The sequence below is a fragment of the Chlorocebus sabaeus genome, chromosome 9 (assembly GCF_047675955.1).
Source record: "Chlorocebus sabaeus isolate Y175 chromosome 9, mChlSab1.0.hap1, whole genome shotgun sequence".
NCBI lineage: Eukaryota > Metazoa > Chordata > Mammalia > Primates > Cercopithecidae > Chlorocebus > Chlorocebus sabaeus.
In genome coordinates, this window is record NC_132912.1 from 107,260,485 (window position 1) to 107,280,882 (window position 20,398).

Below are 20,398 nucleotides of genomic sequence, written 5' to 3' on the forward strand. Positions count from 1 at the left end.
TGGGCATAGTTTGCTGACCGTGTAATTGCAATCAATGAAATTATTGAGCTTCTTCAATAGAACGAGGAGAGCACAACAGTAGGTGCGAGTTATATGAAGAGAGATCCACCATGGTTCTGGCCTTAAAGGCTCAAAATTCAGTTGGAGAGAAATAATGGGTTTATAAAGATAAAATCCTGTTGGTAGTAACATGATGTCTGTTGATATTTTGAAAAAGAGATTTTCTGTATATTCTGCGAAGTAACTTCTCTCAGAAGTAGTGGTTATTGAATTTAAAAAAAATCGACATTATCTTGAACCCACTGGGTAAGGCTGGAGTGAAGGCAAGATGGTATTTCTTTCCTTGGAGTTCTTGGCACTCAAGCATCTGAGTGGGTAGCTTTTGCCCTGGTAGGTGTAGATAAGCATATGTCTTTGGTCTGGAGGAAAGTGGCCTGTTTCGCTTGAGTCAGCTTGTTCACAGACTGAGGTGATTATTCCCAAGTCTCACCCAAGCAAATTGATGACTCCAGGGTGAGCAGAATCAATGCACTGGCATTTGCCAAATACAGATTCAGGTGAAAATGGAATAAATTAGTTCCTCTCAGTCAATTATTGCTTCAAGTAGGTGAGCTGAGGAAGAAGGGGTGCTGAGGTGCACACTGAATTTGAACTACATTCTGTTTTCAGCTGAAGATATAAACAGACAGTGACTATAAAACCTTAGCTTGGTGGGAAAAGGAGTTCTGTGAGCAACTCAATTTCTCCTTCTGAATTGTACCTCAAAGAGCACTGACTCTTATTTGCATAGGCTGTTCAGAATATGTCTGGAATTTCCGTTGTGAGGTTACAGACTGCCACCATGTAATAACAACATTATTGGAAGCTAATACCATAATTAATTTCTTACTACTATACTCAGCTGATATTGACAATGAGATGTACAGTTACCCAGCATAACTTGGCAGATTCTTCACAGCAAAAGAATTCATAATCAGATCTGATGGCCTGTCCAGTGGAGAGAACAGGATATCTAGGAAGAGACTATCATTTCAAGGATAAACATAGTATGGTTAGTGCTCTCAAGACATGCTTAGCCAAAGAGAGAGCTACTCTTTTGGTATTAGTAGTTGAACTTGATTCTAGTATAGCTGTCTATAAAATAAATAGTGAGGCATGCTACAAAGTACTATTGCTGTGCATCACCAGCAAACTCTGAATAAAAGAAATGCCAACCTGAAGATGCAATCTCTTATTGGTGGGGAAATAATATACTCTTTATGATTTTCTTATGATGTTTCATTGACATATGGTGCTTCTAACCAAGTGACAAATTAATCTACTAGATTTAAGGAGAAATGGATGTGGCTTAATGAAGAAGGACAGGATATGTATTATAAGGCAGCTGGTTCTGCCACTGCTGGCTTATGGAGAAAATACACATTGGACAGCTAATGAGTCTCTGTTGCATAAGATAGATTCTCTTTATAATAGAATTGCACGCTTTGTCTCTAAATGGGGTTATTATACACACCATTGCACAATGTTTGAAGAGCTTGGTTGGCCCTTGTAGAGGGTTATGAGAGAAATAAATTGGAAGACAATTGTGCTTAAGACCTTCAATACATCAAGCATTTCATATTTATCCAAATTACTAGCATGTTCTCCCAAAATATGAATCTGTATGATACACAAGGCTAGAATGTTAATGCTGACCAGACTTTGCTTTATCAGACAGGTTTTCCACTGTAAGCACTGACCAAAATTCACGTGTGGTGAAGCTGGGCAATATGCATTCCTACCACTGCCCCCATTCCCTTTGCCTCTGCTCTTCATGTATTCCACTATCTTAGTCTCTGAAGTTTCATTTGTTATTTCTTCTATCCACCATGAACACAAAGGGCTCACTTGCCCTGAGTTATTTAATTCTCAGAACTTTTTGACTTGACTACCCAGACAGTTTTAGTGGTAATTCAGTTTCTTCACTTTTCTCCATACTTGTGGGCCCTCACTGTTCAGTTGCTCAGCTATTCTTTAGAATAAATCCATTTCAATTAAGGTTACAGCCTAGAAAGAAATACTAGGCTGGGTGTGGTGGCTCATACCTGTAATCACAGCACTTTGGGAGGCTGAGGTGAGTGGATAAAATGAGCCCAGGAGTTGGAGATGAGCCTGGGCAACATAACAAGACCCCGCCTCTACAGAAAGTGCAAAAATTAGCCAAGCATGATGGTGCATGCCTGTAGTCCCAGTTACTAGGGAGGCTGAGGTGAGAGGATTGCTTGAGTCCAGGAGGTCGAGGCTGCAGTGAGCTATGATTGCACCACTGTACTCCAGCCTGGGTGACAGAGTGAGACCCTGTCTCAATAAAAAGAACACAAAGTAAAGAAAAAAAAAATTGGAAGTGATGAAGAAGACCAGATAAATGACAATATCATTCACTCTGTGTCAAAGACTGTGCTTTCTATTAGAGGACATGGCAGGGCTTATTTAGATGGTGTAGACGGGGAGATGGAGGAGGTGAGTCATGCTCTTACCATCATTACTTTCTAATGTGGCTTTGAACCTGATTCTACCTTCTGGCTTGATTCTTCTATCCATGATATCATGTAGTTGGAACTTTGTAGCTCAATTTTGCCCAAATATTTTCAGGGTGATACCATGTCCTTGAGCCCCAGGGGAAGTTTTGCACAGGAAAGGTGATTCTTGGGGTGTACCATCACTAGCTTTTTGACTTGCCAACGGACTTTGGAGGCACCATTAATTCCTGCTGATGCTGAGATCCTCACCTATGTGGTGAGGTGACAATATTTTGTTTCTTTCAAAATTTCTTTTCTGTGTTTCTCTCCTCTCAACCTACCAAGAGTAATTGAAGAGAATTACACCTGTGAAACATTTCAAGATGCTTGGAGTAAGATGATCTTTTCAGTTTAAGACATTATTATATCCCAAACCAGACTGCTTTCTCTCTGTCATTGTGAGGTTCTTTCCTTTGCAAGTCTATCCGTACTCTGGTATAGAGAAAGGTGAGCTGAAAGAAATGGACAAAACTGTTTCATGGGCTTCTCCACATATTTATTACCCTCTCCAAATTGAATCTTGAAGCTTTGTCAGAAGTGTTATTTTCCCAACAGAGCAGGTGTTAAGTGTCTATAGAAAATAAACTCACCTCCTGATATCTTTCTCATTGCCTGCTACATCCATTTACTGTGAAGATTATATTGTAAGGTGTGACAAGAGGTGTTGTACAGCAAGGGAAAAATCATCACTTTGTAATTCGATTTGTTCAAGTTCTCTTCTTTTGCACGGGCTTTTGGATTTCCTTGTCATTTGTGGAATTATTTCTTAAGTGGTGAATATCATTTTCATATGTGTTTTTCCCAAAGCTTATTCCATCCAAATACTTTTTAAGTTGCATACACTCTTCTATAAGTAGAGCTATGTTTTTGTAATGAAGTTTCAATAATTTGGCCAGGGAAAAGGAAAAACCAAAACAAATGCTAACAATGACTAGTTGATTTTTCTTTCACCTAATTTTTTATGACTTTTATATTCTCTGCTAAAAACAGATTATTTGATAGCAATACTAAGAATACTTAGCTGTAGGTAAAAATTAATATCCATGTGACTGAATGTTTCATTTAATGAGAGGGCTTGTGCTTACCACGATTATCTTAAGGAAATAAATGTGTACAGAGACTAATGAGTAGACACACTAGACTTTATCAATGTTTATTGAAATTATTGCAGTTTAGTGACATGGAAATCTAGAATTGAGATGCTTTAGAAATAAATCTTTGCTTGTATGTAATTTCTTTAGTTCAAGGATCTGAAAACACTTTACAAGCAATTAAACTCTAGGATTCAAATGGGGATTTCACATTGTTTATTGTTTAAATAAAGTTACAGAATTATCATTTGCTTAGGGTTTCTAGTAAATCCTTTCTTTTAGGTCTACCAGTATGCATACCCGAGTTTCCCTGGATATTTACCTCTTTGCTCAAACCATTTTCAGATTTCTTTTCTTCTCATGCCATCATATTTCTTTTCTTTTTTTTTATAGATGGGGCCTGGAGTGCAGTGGTGCGTAGCTCATTGCTCCCTCGATCTCCTGGGCTCAAATGATCTTCTCCCCTCAGCCTCCTAAGTAGCTGGGACTATAGACATGCACCAAAATGTCCAGCTAATTTTTGTATTTTTCTTTTCTTTCTTTTTCTTTTTTTTTTTTTAAGTAGAGCCGTGGTCTCACTATGTTGCCCATGTTGGTCTTGAACTCCTGGCCTCAAGCAACCCTGCTGCCTCGGCCTCCCAAAGTGCTGGAATCACAGGCATGAGTCACTGCACCAGGCTATTATATTTCTTGAAAAACTCTCTTTTTTACTTCCTTCCTCCAACCAACTCCTCCAACCAGAGTCAGTCACTCCCTCCTTTTCCTGGCAAGATCTTCTATCCTTGCCCTTGTCTCCCAGTCCTTGTGATCTTATGTTCAGGTAGAGAGGAACTTTCTCTTACTCATTGTCTTATTACTTGTATCCAAAGGTTGGGCACATTCCCGGCCCTTCTTACATAAGGATTGTTTCAATGCATGACTGAATGAATCTGTGAGTGAATGTGATCACTGTGGAGCTGTGAAGTAGCTTGGGCCACTCCCACATTGTGCTGGCCGTGCAGTGAAAGGCATTTTCCCTGTTTTGACGGGGCCGTTTATCTCTGCTCCTGGTTCTGCTCTCTACTAGGAAAAGGAGAAACTCTACATGGAACTAAAGCACGTCTTGGCCCGCCAGCCTGGACCTGAGGCTGCGGAACAGCTGAAGCTCTACCGACGCACGCTGCATGACAAGAAGCAGCAGCTCAAAGTAAGCGGTAGCCCCTGTTCCTTCCTGGCCCCAGGGCAGCCACACTGGGGAGCACGCTTGGACAAGTCCACTGCCTCCACACGATGAGCCAGTCTCTCAATGCCACGATCCTCTGAGGTCAGCTTTCTTAGAGCTCTAGTCTAGGATGAGCCAGCCGACCTCAGAGCTACCCCTCTCTTCCTGGACTATTAGCACCATTCTCCATTTCCAGAAAGAGGCAGGTGAGCAAGAGACGAAAAGATGATGACCACGAAATGGAAATGTGGGGGACAGGGTTTGTATGGATGATCTCAAGATGATTTGTTAGAGTACTTGAAGGGCAGGGATGAGCAAAGGAAATATTTTAACACCATTGCCCAGCTGAAGCAGACTGCCGTGCCACGGTGGGTCTCTGGTATTCCATCCCATCTGAAATAAACATACACAGAAGAAGTCCAGCGACTGCCCGGCCCTGAGGGCCTTGCTTCCTGACCAGCTCTCAAATATGTAACCATGAAAGGGAAATAAAATCAGGCAAGATTTTTTGATAGTGTGATTCCCTTCTAAGTCATGTAAGACCCTCAGTTGCAGAGATATGGAGTGTTTTACTTTTATATGTGCCTTTGTAAAGTTTTCTCAAAAATTGTGCATGTTCACACTGTATTTTGAGCCTCACCTCCTAAGCGAGTACTTAGATATTCTTGGCATGTCGGGGAAGTTTTACACACAGCCACAGGATGAAGCATGTGCCAGTTGAATTCTGGCACTTCTGCCCAATGAGGGTAATAATCGTTGACTTTCTGCCTGGGGTAAAATATATGCCACCCTACTAGTATAGTCCTAACTCCTTCAAAAACAGGACATTGTAAAACTGCATCCTTTTATTTTAAAAGGGCAAATGAAACAAGTCTAATTAGAGCATTAATTTTCAATTTGTCACTCTGAATGTTCATTTCACATGAATATCCTGAGACATAATTTGAGTTTTGCATAAGACATAATCTTTTGATTATTTTGTTCCTTTAAAAAATTGAATAAAGAAAACAAATTATTTTCCTGTTTTCTCAGAGGTAGATATAGATTAGAAAAGCACAGAGCTATCTTATTCACACAGAGCTCCAGGTTGCCTTCAAAAGCTCACAGGAGCCTTTTGTGAATTTAACCCTTTATCTCAGGAAATCCAGATTTTTCGCTCAAATGAAATGTGACCCCTCATGAAGAGGTTTAGAGGTGGGTGGTACTAAGCATGTCTGCCAGTTTGTCCTTGATACTTACCTACTCTTTTAGGAAATTCCACATTCATTGTTTAGAAGCAGAGTTTTTGTTTCTAAGAGTTTAACTATTGAGACAGGCTTTTTTTTTTTTTTTTCCCAGCATGAAAATTACATTCTTTAGCCCATGGTAACATAGTCAGAATCATTTTCACAGCAGTGAAGAAGAAAGAGTTCAGAAGCAGATGAACACTAAGAAGGCTAAGATCTCCCTTTTATGCAAATCTTTAAAATAGCAAACAAGAGGAAAAATAAATCCAGCCTATTGCATGCCTGTTAGAACTATAGCCTTCCTTTTCTCTTTTTGGTTTTGGTGGGGAGCACACCCCAGCTTTGGCATGTGCTATGTGCTATGCAGATGAGTGAATCCCCACTCTTCTTGTCCAGCCCAAGACCCACAGCAGCTACTGAACACAGCAATGGAAGGAAGCAGGTAGTCAGGATTTGAAGGGTCCCAAAGAACACAGTAAAGAGGGGATAGGCATTCAGCAGCATCACAACCCTGAAAACACATACATGGAATGCTTAGTTAGCAGTGATGGCAGGATGATTTCAGAATAATTTTTTTCATAATCCTCAGATGAATCACACTCTCTAGTGATGTTTTTCTTGAATATTTTCTCTTTTTTTTTAAGGCTTCAAAAGCAATTTTAGATTTTGTGTCTGGGAGTTTTTCTGTCTCTATTCATGATATTCCTTGAAGCACATTAGACTATTCATCTGTGAGCCTGTTCGAATGTTGTCTAATAGTGCTTCTTTTAAGTGGGGGAATGATATTTTATTTAAAGTTGCAACCAGATGATGCATCTTCAGCCCTCAACCGGGTTTCTACTCAGATGTGGACCCTGAGCAGGTGGAAGCATGCAGATTAATTGTGATGCTTGGGCATTGTTTCGCACCTCTAGCTCCACTGCGGTAAATGGTAGCAGATTAAAAGATTTCTCAGAAAAGGATATTGTATCTTTTGTTAACGTCACTTTATTTGTCATGTTAGGTTTTGTCTTCAGAACTGAATATGTATGAAGTACAGAGCAAAGAATATAAATATGAGGTAGAGAAACTTACCAATGAGCTCCAGAATTTAAAGAAGAAATACCTCGCTCAGAAACGTAAAGAACAACTTCAAAAGTAAGAATTAGTCAGACGTCCTATTTGTGCCTATTATCTGCACATAAGAAAATATTTGGTGAACAGTCACAGATTTGCAAGTTTCACTGGGGTAAACTAAGTCACAGGGCGAACAAATGACGTTCTACCGGTCACTAACTAAGTTTGTATCAGAGCAAGATCAGTGACTCATCTGATACTGAGTCCTCCCCTTGGGATTCTAACAGGGATTCATTAATATCTGTTCATTGGTGGATCTACCATGGAGCAGAGGAAATGTGATACGACTTTTCCCCCCACACTAGTCTATGGTTTGGAGATAATAATGTCATAACTATGTTTGCAAATGAGGTTCAAAATCAGCCTTGAACAGCATATTCACATTTAAAACCACATGTGGTTTTGCTAAGGGACCGGGGCTTCATAAAGCTGTTCTTTCTAATGATGCCCCTGTACCACTATAACTGCTAGCAGTTCACCTATGTTTTAATTAATTAATTTATTTATTTTTGATTTTTTTTTTTTTTTTTAGTGACAGGGTCTTGCTATGTTGCCCAGGCTGGTCTTGACCTCCTGGCCTCAAACAATCTTCCTGCCTCAGCCTCCCAAAATGTTGAGATTACAGGGTGAGCCATGCCTGCCTAGGTTTTTAGATAGTTATTATCTCTGAACCATCCTCTGTATCTAGTGACTGACTTCAGCATCTGCTGTGGGGGTTGATGTGACCTCTTCCTCTAGGAGATGATAATGTAGAGGTGAGGTGAACATTTTGGGTTTCAGGATGCTCCCATGTTGAAAAACAAAAGTTCTCTTCACATTGTTAGTATTATTTGCCTGATCCCAGGGTGAGAATAGGGGCCCAAATGAATTGGGTTTGAAATGAACTAGTTTTGAAACTTGGTTTGGCTGCGTGACATTGCCAAAATCATCCAGTTAATTTGGCAGTGACTCACATTATGGGCTGAAAGTCATGCTTGGTATTTATCCACATGGACATTTCAGGGACATGGTGAAATATGGCTTGAGTGCATTTGCCTAAGATTCGTTAGTAGCAAAGTTATATAAAGTAACTGGATGCAAATTCATTTGCCAGTAAAAGTCTGCCCTTCTTGTAAATCAGAATACTCCCCTGTTCCACATTTAGGTGCCAGTTCCATAGTAGAGGAAAATACTGCTATAATTTAAATAAGTCCGTCTTAATGTGTAGGTCTACCAACTATCTGTCTGATTCAGAATCCCTAGTGAGATTTGTTAAACATGCAGGTTCCCAGGCCATATTTCCAGATACTTGGATTCAGCAGACTCTGGAAACCTGCAATTTAATAAGCTCCTCAGGTGATTTTCATGCACAGTGAAGCTTCAGAACCACTAATATTAACAATGTAAATTAAATGAATGCTGGAGTGGAAACACTGTATTTTTCTTTTAGGATATCAAGATTGTGCTCATAAAATGTCAACATGGTTAATTTCCACATGAGGCAGGTGTCTAACTCAGTGGTCTGCAAGCTCTTTGATTGTACACCCTTATCAGTGAAACTTTTTTTGAGACAGAATCTTACTGTGTCACCCAGGCTGGAGTGCAGTGGCACCATCTTGGCTCACTCTGACTTCAGAGTTCAAGTCATTCTCATGTCTCAGCCTTCCAAGTAGCTGGGATGACAAGTGTGCGCCAACATGCCTGGCTAATTTTTTTTTTCTGTTTTTAGTAGAGACAGGGTTTTGTCATGTTGGCCAGGCTGGTCTTGGACTCCTGGTCCCAAGTGATCTGCTGGCCTTGGCCTCCCAAAGTACTGGGATTACAGGCATGAGCCACTGTGCCTTCCCAGTAAAACATTTTTGAACTTGCAGCTCCCCTCGTGTATGTGCATATATCTTTAAAATAATGTTTAAATTTCAGAATAGTTTTAGATTTACGTGCAATGTATTTTAATTTATAAATTATATGCAGATACCACTGTCAATTTGTAACTCTTAGTAAAGCATAATTTAAAATTTTTAAATATAAAAGTATTAATAGATTTATTTATTAATAAATAACATAATAAAAAGAAATATAAATTAATAGAATAGAAATAAAAGAAAATAATCAATTAATAGAATTAATATAATAATATCTTCTTTCTTTTTCTTACTATACTTTAAGTTCTAGGGTGCATGTGCACAACGTACAGGTTTGTTACATATGTATACATGTGCCATGTTCGTGTGCTGCACCCATTAACTCGTCATTTACTTTAGGTATATCTCCTAATGCTATCCTTCCCCCCTTCCCCCACCCCACAACAGGCCCCAGTGTGTGATGTTCTCCTTCCTGTGTCCAGATATTCTCATTGTTCAATTCCCACCTATAAGTGAGAACATGCAGTGTTTGGTTTTCTCTTCTTGTGATAGTTTGCTGAGAATGATGGTTTCCAGTTGCATCCATGATCCTACAAAAGACGTGAACTCATCCTTTTTTATGGCTGCATAGTATTCCATGGTGTATATGTGCCACATTTTCTTAATCCAGTCTGTCATTGATGGACATTTGGGTTAGTTCCAAGTCTTTGCTATTGTGAATAGTGCCTCAATGAACATACGTGTGCATGTGTCTTTACAGCAGCATGATTTATAATCCTTTGGGTATATACCCAGTAATGGGATGGCTGGGTCAAATGGTATTTCTAGTTCTAGATCCTTGAGGAATCATCACACTGTCTTCCACAGTGGTTGAACTAGTTTACAATCCCACCAACTGTGTAAAAGTGTTCCTATTTCTCCATATCCTCTGCAGCACCTGTTGTTTCCTGACTTTTTAATGATCGCCATTCTAACTGGTGTCAGATGGTATCTCATTGTGGTTTTTATTTGCATTTCTCTGATGGCCAGTGATGATGAGCATTTTTTCATGTGTCTGTTGGCTGCATAAATGTCTTCTTTTGAGAAGTGTCTGTTCATATCCTTCCCCCACTTTTTGATGGGGTTGTTGTTTTCTTGTAAATTTGTTTGAGTTATTTGTAGGTTCTGGATATTAGCCCTTTGTCAGATGAGTAGATTGCAAAAATTTTCTCCCAATTCTATAGGTTGCCTATTCACTCTGATGGTAGTTTCTTTTGCTGTGCAGAAGCTCTTTAGTTTAATTAGCTCCCATTTGTCAATTTTGGCTTTTGTTGCCATTGCTTTTGGTGTTTTAGACATGAAGTCCTTGCCCATGCCTATGTCCTGAATGGTATTGCCTAGGTTTTCTTCTAGGGTTTTTGTGGTTTTAGGTCTAATATTTAAGTTTCTAATCCATCTTGAATTAATTACTGTATAAAGTGTAAGGAAGGGATCCAGGTTCAGCTTTCTACATATGGCTAGCCAGTTTTCCCAGCACCATTTATTAAATAGGGAATCCTTTCCCCATTTCTTGTTTTTGTCAGATTTGTCAAAGATCAGATGGTTGTAGATGTGTGGTATTATTTCTGAGGACTCTGTTATGTTCCATTGGTCTATATCTCTGTTTTGGTACCAGTACCATGCTGTGTTGGTTACTGTAGCCTAGTAGTATACTTTGAAGTCAGGTAGCATGATCCCTCCAGCTTTGTTCTTTTGGCTTAGGACTGTCTTGGCAATGCGGACTCTTTTTTGGTTCCATATGGACTTTAAAGTAGTTTTTTCCAATTATGTGAAGAAAGTCATTGGTAGCTTAATGGGGATGGCATTGAATCTATAAATTACCTTGGGTAGTATGGCCATTTTCACGATATTGATTCTTCCTATCCATGAGCATGGAATGTTCTTCCATTCGTTTGTGTCCTCTTTTATTTCACTGAGCAGTGGTTTGTAGTTCTCCTTGAAGAGGTCCTTCACATCCCTTGTAAGTTGGATTCCTAGGTATTTTATTCTATTTGAAGCAATTGTAAATGGGAGTTCACTCATGTTGTGGCTCTCTGTTTGTCTGTTATTGGTGTATAAGAATGCTTGTGATTTTTGCACATTGATTTTGTATCCTGAGACTTTGCTGAAGTTGCTTATCAGCTTAAGGAGATTTTGGGCTGAGAGGATAGGGTTTTCTAAATATACAATCATGTCACCTGCAAACAGGGACAATTTGACTTCCTCTTTTCCTAATTGAATACCCTTTATTTATTTCTCCTGCCTGATTGCCCTGGCCAGAACTTCCAACACTATGTTGAATAGGAGTAGTGAGAGAGGGCATCCCTGTCTTGTGCCAGTTTTCAAAGGGAATGCTTCCAGTTTTTGCCCATTCAGTATGATATTGACTGTGGGTTTGTCATAAATAGCTCTTACTATTTTGAGATACATTCAATGAATACCAAATTTATTGAGAGTTTTTAGGACGAAGGGCTGTTGAATTTTGTCAAAGGCCTTTTCTGCATCTATTGGGATGATCATGTGGTTTTTGTCTTTGGTTCTGTTTATATGCTGGATTACGTTTATTGATTTGCATCTGTTGAACCAGCCTTGCATCCCAGGGATGAAGCCCACTTGATCATGGTGGATAAGCATTTTGATGTGCTTCTGGATTTGGTTTGCCAGTATTTTATTGAGGATTTTTGCATCGATGTTCATCAGGGATATTGGTCTAAAATTCTCTTTTTTTGCTGTGTCTCTGCCAGGCTTTGGTATCAGGATGATGTTGGCCTCATAAAATGAATTAAGGAGGATTCCCTCTTTTGCTATTGGTTGGAATAGTTTCAGAAGGAATGGTACCAGCTCCTCCTTGTACCTCTGGTAGAATTCGGCTGTGAATCTGTCTGGTCCTGGACTTCTTTTTGGTTGGTAGCCTATTAATTATTGCCTCAATTTCAGAGCCTGTTATTGGTCTATTCAGGGATTCAACTTCTTCCTAGTTTAGTCTTGGGAGGGTGTATATGTCCAGGAATTCATCCATTTCTTCAAGGTTTTCTAGTTTATTTGTGTAGAGGTGTTTATAGTATTCTCTGATGGCAGTTTGTATTTCTGTGGAGTCAGTGGCGATATCCCCTTTATCATTTTTTATTGCGTCTATTTGATTCTTCTCTCTCTTCTTCTTTATTTGTCTTGCTAACAGTCTATCAATTTTGTTGATCTTTTCAAAAAAACCAGCTCCTGGATTCATTGATTTTTTGAAGGGTTTTTTGTGTCTCTATCTCCTTCAGTTCTGCTCTGATCTTAGTTATTTCTTGCCTTCTGCTAGCTTTTGAATGTGTTTGTTCTTGCTTCTGTAGTTCTTTTAATTGTGATGTAATTGAATAATATCTTCTTTCTACCCACAATGGATCATCTCATTCATTTTCTAAAGTTCGTACACTCCATTTGGAGACCAATGGTCTAGTTTACACTGTTACAAACAGCTAGCTTGGCTGTTTATTATCTTTCTAGAGCTGATTAATTTTCTTGCCTTGACCCTGGGATTTGGCCTAGTCTTCTTTGACATTACTGTCTGCTGATCTTGCTCCCTCTCCTTCCCCAAAGCTTGATGGACACAGAGAGCATGAGCCGTCCAGATATTGGCTCAGCCCTTCTTGATGGGCCCGTCTACTAGCACTGTGCTGCCCAGCCGTGTGCCACTTGTGGCCTTTTAAATTTAAACAAATTACTGTGAAATCAGTTCCTCAGTCTCACTAGTCACATTTCAAGTGCTTAATAGCCACATGTGGCTAGTGGCTGGGTATAACAGAAAGTTCAACTGGGCAGTACTAGAAAGTTCTAGAAAGCTCTAGAATCTTTGCCTTTACCTGTCCTCTTCTTGTCCTTACACACTTATTACTAGTAGCCACTCTGACCTAGTTAGGGCTCCATTGGTGGTTCCATCTACTTGGTGATTCCTAAACTGGTAGACGAAGATTAGTTCATAGGATAATAGCAAAAAAGATGCTGAAGAAAAAAATATGAAGAGGCAAGAACAAAAGTGCTGAGATGGTATAGACTGGAAGGAAGAAGGCTGAGGGAGTCATTATAATGGTCTATAAATACATTAAAAAGATAATATAAAGGAGACAGTATTCCCATTAGTCAGCTTAGACCAAGCCAGAAGCATTAAGCTTAAGCTCCTTCAGAAAAAGAAAATTCAGGTTATTTAAGGTGAGAGAGGGCAGGAGGAAGGGGAGTGCTGCCGCCTCTAACACCAGTCAAGAGCCAGACGAGTTGCCAAAGTACAGGAAAGAATTTGCTTTGCTGGATCCACTCAAGGCTAAGGCTTTCGTCCTATTTATGGAGAATGGTTTTTCACAACAATAAAATCAATTCTACTGAGAGACAGATGGGTTGATTACCAATCCTCTACAGGTTCTCTCCCAATGGAATAATTTAGAATAATCTCTGTGGATGTTGTCTCCACATATGCCCTTTACAAAATAGCAACTCTTATCATTTTGTACCTTTTACCTTCTTTTGTTTTTCTTAATCACCCCTCTGCTCTCACTGTGATCCCAAACTGCACCTGCACCTGCCCCTGACTACCCTACTCCACATCCCCAGGCTGATCTACAGTCTGCAGTACCAGATTCTTTTCCAAAAGACAGTTTGTTCCCCTAGGGTGAGTCATTCATAATTGTCCAATCTAATTGGTTTTGGTCTTAGCAGTTTGCTTAATTTTTGTTGTTTAACAGGGATTCCAAAGGTGTTTTCTTTAAGACCCCAAGATAGATAACTTGTGTAGATCTAGGTTACTTCTGCAGTAAGCCTGAATATGAGTGTGTGTGTGTGTGTGTCTGTGTGTGTATTTAAAGGACATCTATATAGAAGTTACACTGTTGATTTTAGGGCAGAATTCCCTTCATCCATTGCCAAAAATACTATTTTATTTATCTTCCCCAGCTTTTCTTGTATCTTAAAACTATTTCTAGTAATAATGGTTGCTTGTCTAGGGTTACAGGAAAATTTGTGTTTTATAAATGTCCGAGTTTGATGAAGATACCTTGTGTGTAGTAAATATTTATAAATTTATACCAGAACTTTGCAATATAAAAGTTGATAAATGATGAATTAGTCATTATAATTGAGCCAAGAAAAAGATTCTTCTGACTGATCTTTGGAGCTAAACAAATGTTTTATAAAACAGGAAGATGATTCCAAGTCAGAAGTCACCAAATACACAGCATTTGAGTTGTAATGAGGTCTTCTGTTCATATTTAAATAAACATTAGGAGAGCATATTTTGCATTTAATTGTCTTGCCCTAATTTTATGTTTTATCGGTGAACACCTCATTAGATTTAAACAACTACCTTGTCTAAAACTAGAAACTGTAATCAAAGTAGTTTTCAGTGGCTAACACACCCTAGGATTATCAAATGTCAAACTTAGACCAAAAGAATGTTAAAGAAGCTAACTTTCACCTCCTCTCTTACAGAAACAAGGACACAGCACCCATGGATAATACCTTCTTAATGGTCAAACCAAATGGCCCTGGTTTTACTGGGGGTGGATTTCCTCTCAAGTCAACCAAGATGAAGTTCTAATCTGAAGCTGCTGGTTGGGTCCAGTTGAACAGCTCATGAAATCTGCTCTGGGACGTTTTGGGGGAATCTCAGAGTCCTTGGATCATAGAATCGGTGCTGAGAATCCAGGATGGAAAGAAATGCAGAACTATTATAGTCACATACATATAAGAGGGATGGTGTTTTGTCTGGTCCACGTTGATATTAACAAGATCCTAATTCTCTGTGTTCAGTTAGGCTGACCTATTGCATGAAGCAAATCTTTTGTTGCTACCCCATTGATTGAAATGTACTAGACCTTAATTTCTTTATTATAGATATTGGTGTACTTGAAGGTTTTATATTTAAAAGTATTTTTGAAATGCAATGCGTCCCCTCTCACCTTATTAACAAGAATCTATTTTAATTATTCCTCATTAACAAGTCATTGCATGAGACGAGAAAGAAGGACAAACTCTCAAGAATTTAAAAAGTGTTTTGAGAATGATTTCTATGTGGAATTTCTTTTCAGGCCTGGAGTAGGAAAATCTATTCCAAAGAGACACACTAATAAATACTTCATCATAAAAAATAAAAAAGAATCTTTGTAGAGATTTTGATCCTTGCTTTGGTAGAGTATGTAATTAAAGTTTAAAGCTACTGTGAGAGATGTTTAACAAGAGCATTTGATTCACAGGAACCAAGACCATGAAATGAGAGATTTGTGCTAGTCTCCTATCCTTTCTAGGCCTCCATCTTCCTCCCAGACTTGAGAACACAATTATTTAGCACAGACATCTGTTTGGCTCCCAGGCATTTTGAACCATTGAATCCACTGTGATTTCTTGTTGTTGAAGCCACAATTATTGGGACATCCGTTCAATGTTTTCTTATTAAGAGGTTTCATTCAGTTACATCATGTGAGGACACTCTGGCCATCTCTCTCACAATAACTTGACCTCTGTATTTTAAAAAAACTTTTGAGGAGTAGCTCAGGGATGAACAAGCACAGTGTTAATGGATCACAACATTCTGTTTGTGCCGAGGGACCAAGATTTCCCTTGTGCAGAGCCGGAGTGTTAATGACCTGAGATGTTTGTTTAGACCATACGTGGAGGTGGGACTTCAGAGGGACCTTCTGGATGTCCTGCATCACCTTCAGTTCACTACATACCAGTCTCCACTCTTAGATGAGGTTCTCTAGAAGCAAACCAAAGACATTGGTGTCAATGAAAGTGATGTACTATGAAGTGATCCGAGGAAAACCAGTAAGAGGATGGTGAAGTAAGACAGGGAAAGGAAGGAGGCCGAGAAGGATGCAATATTATGTCCAGTCCCATGATGGGAGACTTTGGCTCCATCTTGCAGGAGAGCTCTGGAGACATCTTAGAGTTGTCTCCAGGAGGAATGAGGGGCTGGGGTATATCTCCTATGCTGTCTGTCATTGGCCAAGGACTGCTCTGGAGGGTCCCCTCTGGTTCTCTCTCCCTGCAGGCAAAGCAGGCTTTGGCAGCGTGGTGGCAGCCCACAGACAGAGAACACAGGTGCTGACTGTTGGAGGTGAAAGTGGTTAAGGGCTCAGGGGGAAATGAGTTGGGCAGTGTCATCCTCTGCTTCTCCCAAATGGGCCCAGTGAGAGAATGCTTACAGATGGAAAGCAGCCTCCAGTGTAGCTGATAATGTTTTGAAGAGGTGTGATCATCAGCTCTTTGGGCACCATACAGGGATATAGAGGATGGGACTGTACCCTAGAGAATTTACCAAGAGCATTTTAAACCTAAAAAAATCACAATGGGGCCATTTCCATTTTTGAAAATCACTGATGATATCTTCCCTCAGAGCCAACCATACTTTGCTTAGACAAAAGACTTTTGCAGGTAAGGTAAGGCAGTTATGACACATATACAACCCTGGAGATTTTCTCATCTATCCTGAGGCATTTGGAAGCATAGTTGTAGCCCACTTTATTCTGAGTCCTTGGGTGTCTTCATAAGAGGTTCACTTCTATAGGGGAACGGAGTCTGATCTTTGATCTCTCTCAGAATGGCAAAGACTCTGGAGATAGATTCTGGGTTCAAATCCTGACTCATCATAACAACAGGTTGTTTTCAGGATTAAATGAGTTAATGCATGTAAGCTTAGAACAACATCAGGCACATAGTATTGTTCAGTAAACATCTGCCATTATTACTATTACTTAAAAGATACCAAACATTTTGGAATTAGAGAAGAAAAGTTGTTACATAATACTTGTCACCTGTAAAGGTGATTCTAATCTTCACTTAAAAGGTTAATGACACTAAAATGAAGCTGGATTTAGTAATGTGATATAAATAGAATATCTTGTAGAAATGTCACATTGCGTGCCTCATGAAAACTTCGTATTTTTTTTTTTTATACTTGCCATCTGGGAACAAGTTGATCCTCCATCTTCAAAGTCAGAGCTTTCAGCCTTCCTCTGTTCACAGGAGGGAAAGAGCCTGGTGGTTTCTGGCTGCCATCTTCTTCCTGTGTCTCTCCATGTAACAGAGCAGGATGATCAGCAGCTGCTGATGACAGACGTCCCATGAGCCAAGGGGGAAGAGGGCCTTGGGAGCTGACATAGCAGCTCCATCAGACTCAGTATGCTTGTGTTCAGATGGAGGAGGAGCGAATTAGGCTAGAAAAGGTGGAAGATACTGCACTGCCTCTCATTTACTGCACGTCCTGACAGCGCAGGGTATTATAAGCAATAACTATTTAGGTGCAGGTGTTACCACAGTAGCCGCGGCACAAAAATGAGCTGTTAAAAAACACCGAGATTTGCAAATCATTAAAGATAACTGTGAACTCACAGTGGGCTGAGGTGCTTTTAAAATCACAAATTTGAGCTGCACTGTAAAGCAACATTAGGAGACTGTACAGTAGCATAATTTTACCCTGGGGTTTTCAGAATTTCAGAAAGGAGTCCTGTTGCTAAACCATCCATTGACTCCCGGCTGGGCTGATGGGGAGCTGGTGCAGTTTCTCTGTTAATAGAGAGAGACATGATGAAGGGGACTCCCTGGTCATTATTTGCTGATCATAGCTTCTCAGCGACTATTCTTATAGCCAGGTTTTTATTGTGCTTACCTCTGAAGAATAGCTCAGGGCAAAGGTTTGTTGCTGTGATGAGCCATAGAGACAGCAGTAGTAGTCTTGCTAGGAAGAGATAGCAACACCTCTGCTTGTCATGGGCTATAATTTTGCTATAAAAACTTATCCAGGGCTGATAATTATCATTTGATTTCCTGACTTGCTCAGACAGATTCCGAAGTTTGACCTAGACCAAGACACCCATAGGAACATACTGTATAATGCATTTTGAGCATTATGGCATTTCAGGGCCTGGACAATTTGAGGAAATGATCTCTCTCTTAAAACATAATCAATTATATGGACATCTTGTTGGGACAGGAGTAAAGGGAGGGCATTTTAAAATGTTAAAATGGTAAAATAATTTAAAAATATGTCTCACTATTTTCTTTGTAGTAGACAGAAAATATTTTTATAGCATTGTCCATTTTTACCTTCCAATTCAATGCTGTTTTAGTATACCAATTCTCATATCTATTATTTAAAAGTTCCATTAGGGTTTTTAGATTCATTAGAATTTTATAACAGTATAAAATGTGATTATCAACAGGGTACCATTTTTCTTCTTTATAATTAAAAATAGATTTTGTTCTTACTTTAAAGTACATGATTGTTACAGAATATTAACAAATATAGATCAGCAAAAAGAAGAAAAAGGACGTCTGTAATCCTACCACTCATAGCTATTGCTTTTCTGGACTAACACTCATCTCATTCACTCGGGTTGGCTGTGTCAGTTGTTCAAACCTACCATTTCTTCTGATGGGTCAATGCTTGTGCTTCCCATCTTCAAATATTTTTAATGTCACCTTTGAAATATTACTGTTCTATACTTTTGAATATATCTTTCTGAACCTGTAAGTATATACTGTATAAGTATATATGCATATATATGTATATATATAGATAGATTTTCTTTTTAAAAATAAGCTTTATCAATATATAACCTACATATAAAAGGCACTTATTTTAAGTGTATAGCTTGGTAAGGTTTGACAAATGCATACATTCAAGTAACCACTGCCATAATCACCACCCCTCCAAAATGCCCCTTATGCCACTTGGCAAGTCAATATTGCCAGCCACCACCCAGCCCAAGCAACAATGGTCCTGTTTTTTATTGTTATAGATTAGTTTTGTCTTTCTTAGAATTTTATATAAATGGAATTATACACTGTGTACTCTTTTGTGCCTGACTTTTATTTTCAGGAAGTAGTTTTTTGAGATCCATCCATGTTGTTGTGTGATCAGTAATTCACTGATTTATATTGTGGAGCAATATTCCATTGTATGCAAAAACACAATTGGTGTATTTTACCCGTTGATGGGAATTCAAGTTATTTCTAGTGTTTAGCTATTCTGAATAAAGTTGCTATGAACATTCACATACGGGTCTTTATGTGAATATACATTATCATGTCTCTTGGGTAAATACCAAGGAATGGAATTGCTGGATCAAAGGATAATTGTATATTTAACTTGATAACTGCCAAACTGTTTGCCTGGTTGTGCCATTTTTACATTCCTACTAACAATGAGTATGGTCTCCAGTTGCTTCACATCCTTGTCAATATTGGTATTGACAGTACTTTTTAAAGCCATTGTTTTGGATATATAGTGATACTTCATTATGGTTTATATTTGTGTTTCCTAATGACTAACAATGTTGAGGATCTTTTCACATAGCTTTGGCCATCAGTGAATCTTATTTTGTGAAGTGTCTTCAAATATTTAGCCCATTTTAAAATCATCTCATTAGGCTGTAAAAGTTATTTGTGTAGTCTGGATACAAAACGTTTGTCAGATATGTGTATTGCAAATATTTTTGTTCAGTCGGTGGTTTACCTTTTCATTTTCTTTTTTTTCTTTTAATTATTATTTTAAGTTCTGGGATATATGTGCAGGATGTGCAGGTTTGTTACATAGGTAAATATGTGCCATGATGGTTTGCTGCACCTATCAACCCATCACCTTGGTGTTAAGCCAAGCATGTGTTAGCTATTTTTCCTAATGCTCTCCCTTCCCCCACCCCACCCCCGATAGGCCCCAGTGTGTTGTTCCCCTCCTCGTGTCCATGTGTTCTCACTGTTCAGCTCCCACTTGTAAGTGAGAACATGGGGTATTTGGTTTTCTGTTCTGTGTTAGTTTGCTGAGGATAATGGCTTCCAGCTTCATCCACGTCCCTGCAAAGGACATGATCGCATTCCTTTTTATGGCTGCATAGTATTCCATGGTATATATGTGACACATTTTCTAGTCTATCATCGATGGACATTTGGGTTGATTCCATGTCTTTGCTATTGTTAATAGGGCTGCAATGAACATATGCCTGCATGTATCTTTGTCATAGAATGATTTATATTCCTTTTGGTGTATACTCAGTAGTAGAATTGCTGGACCAAATGGCATTTCTGGTTCTAGATCATTGAGGAATTGCCACACTGTCTTATACAATGGTTGAACTAATTTACATTCCCACCTACAGTGTAAAAGCATTTCTGTTTCTCTGCAACCTCACCAGCATCTGTTCTTTCTTGATTTTTTAATCTCCATCCTCGCTGATGTAAGATGGTATCTCATTGTGGTTTTGATTTGCGTTTCTCTAATGATTAGTGATGTTGAGCTTTTTTTCATATGTTTGTTGGCTGCGTGAATGTCTTATTTTGAGAAGTATCTGGTCATGTCTTTTGCCTAATTTTAAATGGG

The 20,398-nt window shown here is 39.0% G+C and overlaps 1 protein-coding gene across 2 annotated transcripts in view; it reads left to right on the forward strand.

Moving 5' to 3' along the window:
- Positions 1 to 15,508, forward strand: part of CFAP58 (cilia and flagella associated protein 58) — a 126,974-nt gene extending 111,466 nt beyond the window's left edge. For both annotated transcript variants that reach the window (XM_038009544.2, XM_007964045.3), the window contains 3 exons: positions 4,716 to 4,835; positions 7,080 to 7,213; positions 14,512 to 15,508. In XM_038009544.2, the coding sequence (XP_037865472.2) occupies positions 4,716 to 4,835; positions 7,080 to 7,213; positions 14,512 to 14,620 (363 nt within the window). In that variant the 3' untranslated portion in view covers positions 14,621 to 15,508. The remainder of the gene's footprint in view (positions 1 to 4,715; positions 4,836 to 7,079; positions 7,214 to 14,511) is intronic.
- Positions 15,509 to 20,398: the final 4,890 nt, after the last annotated feature.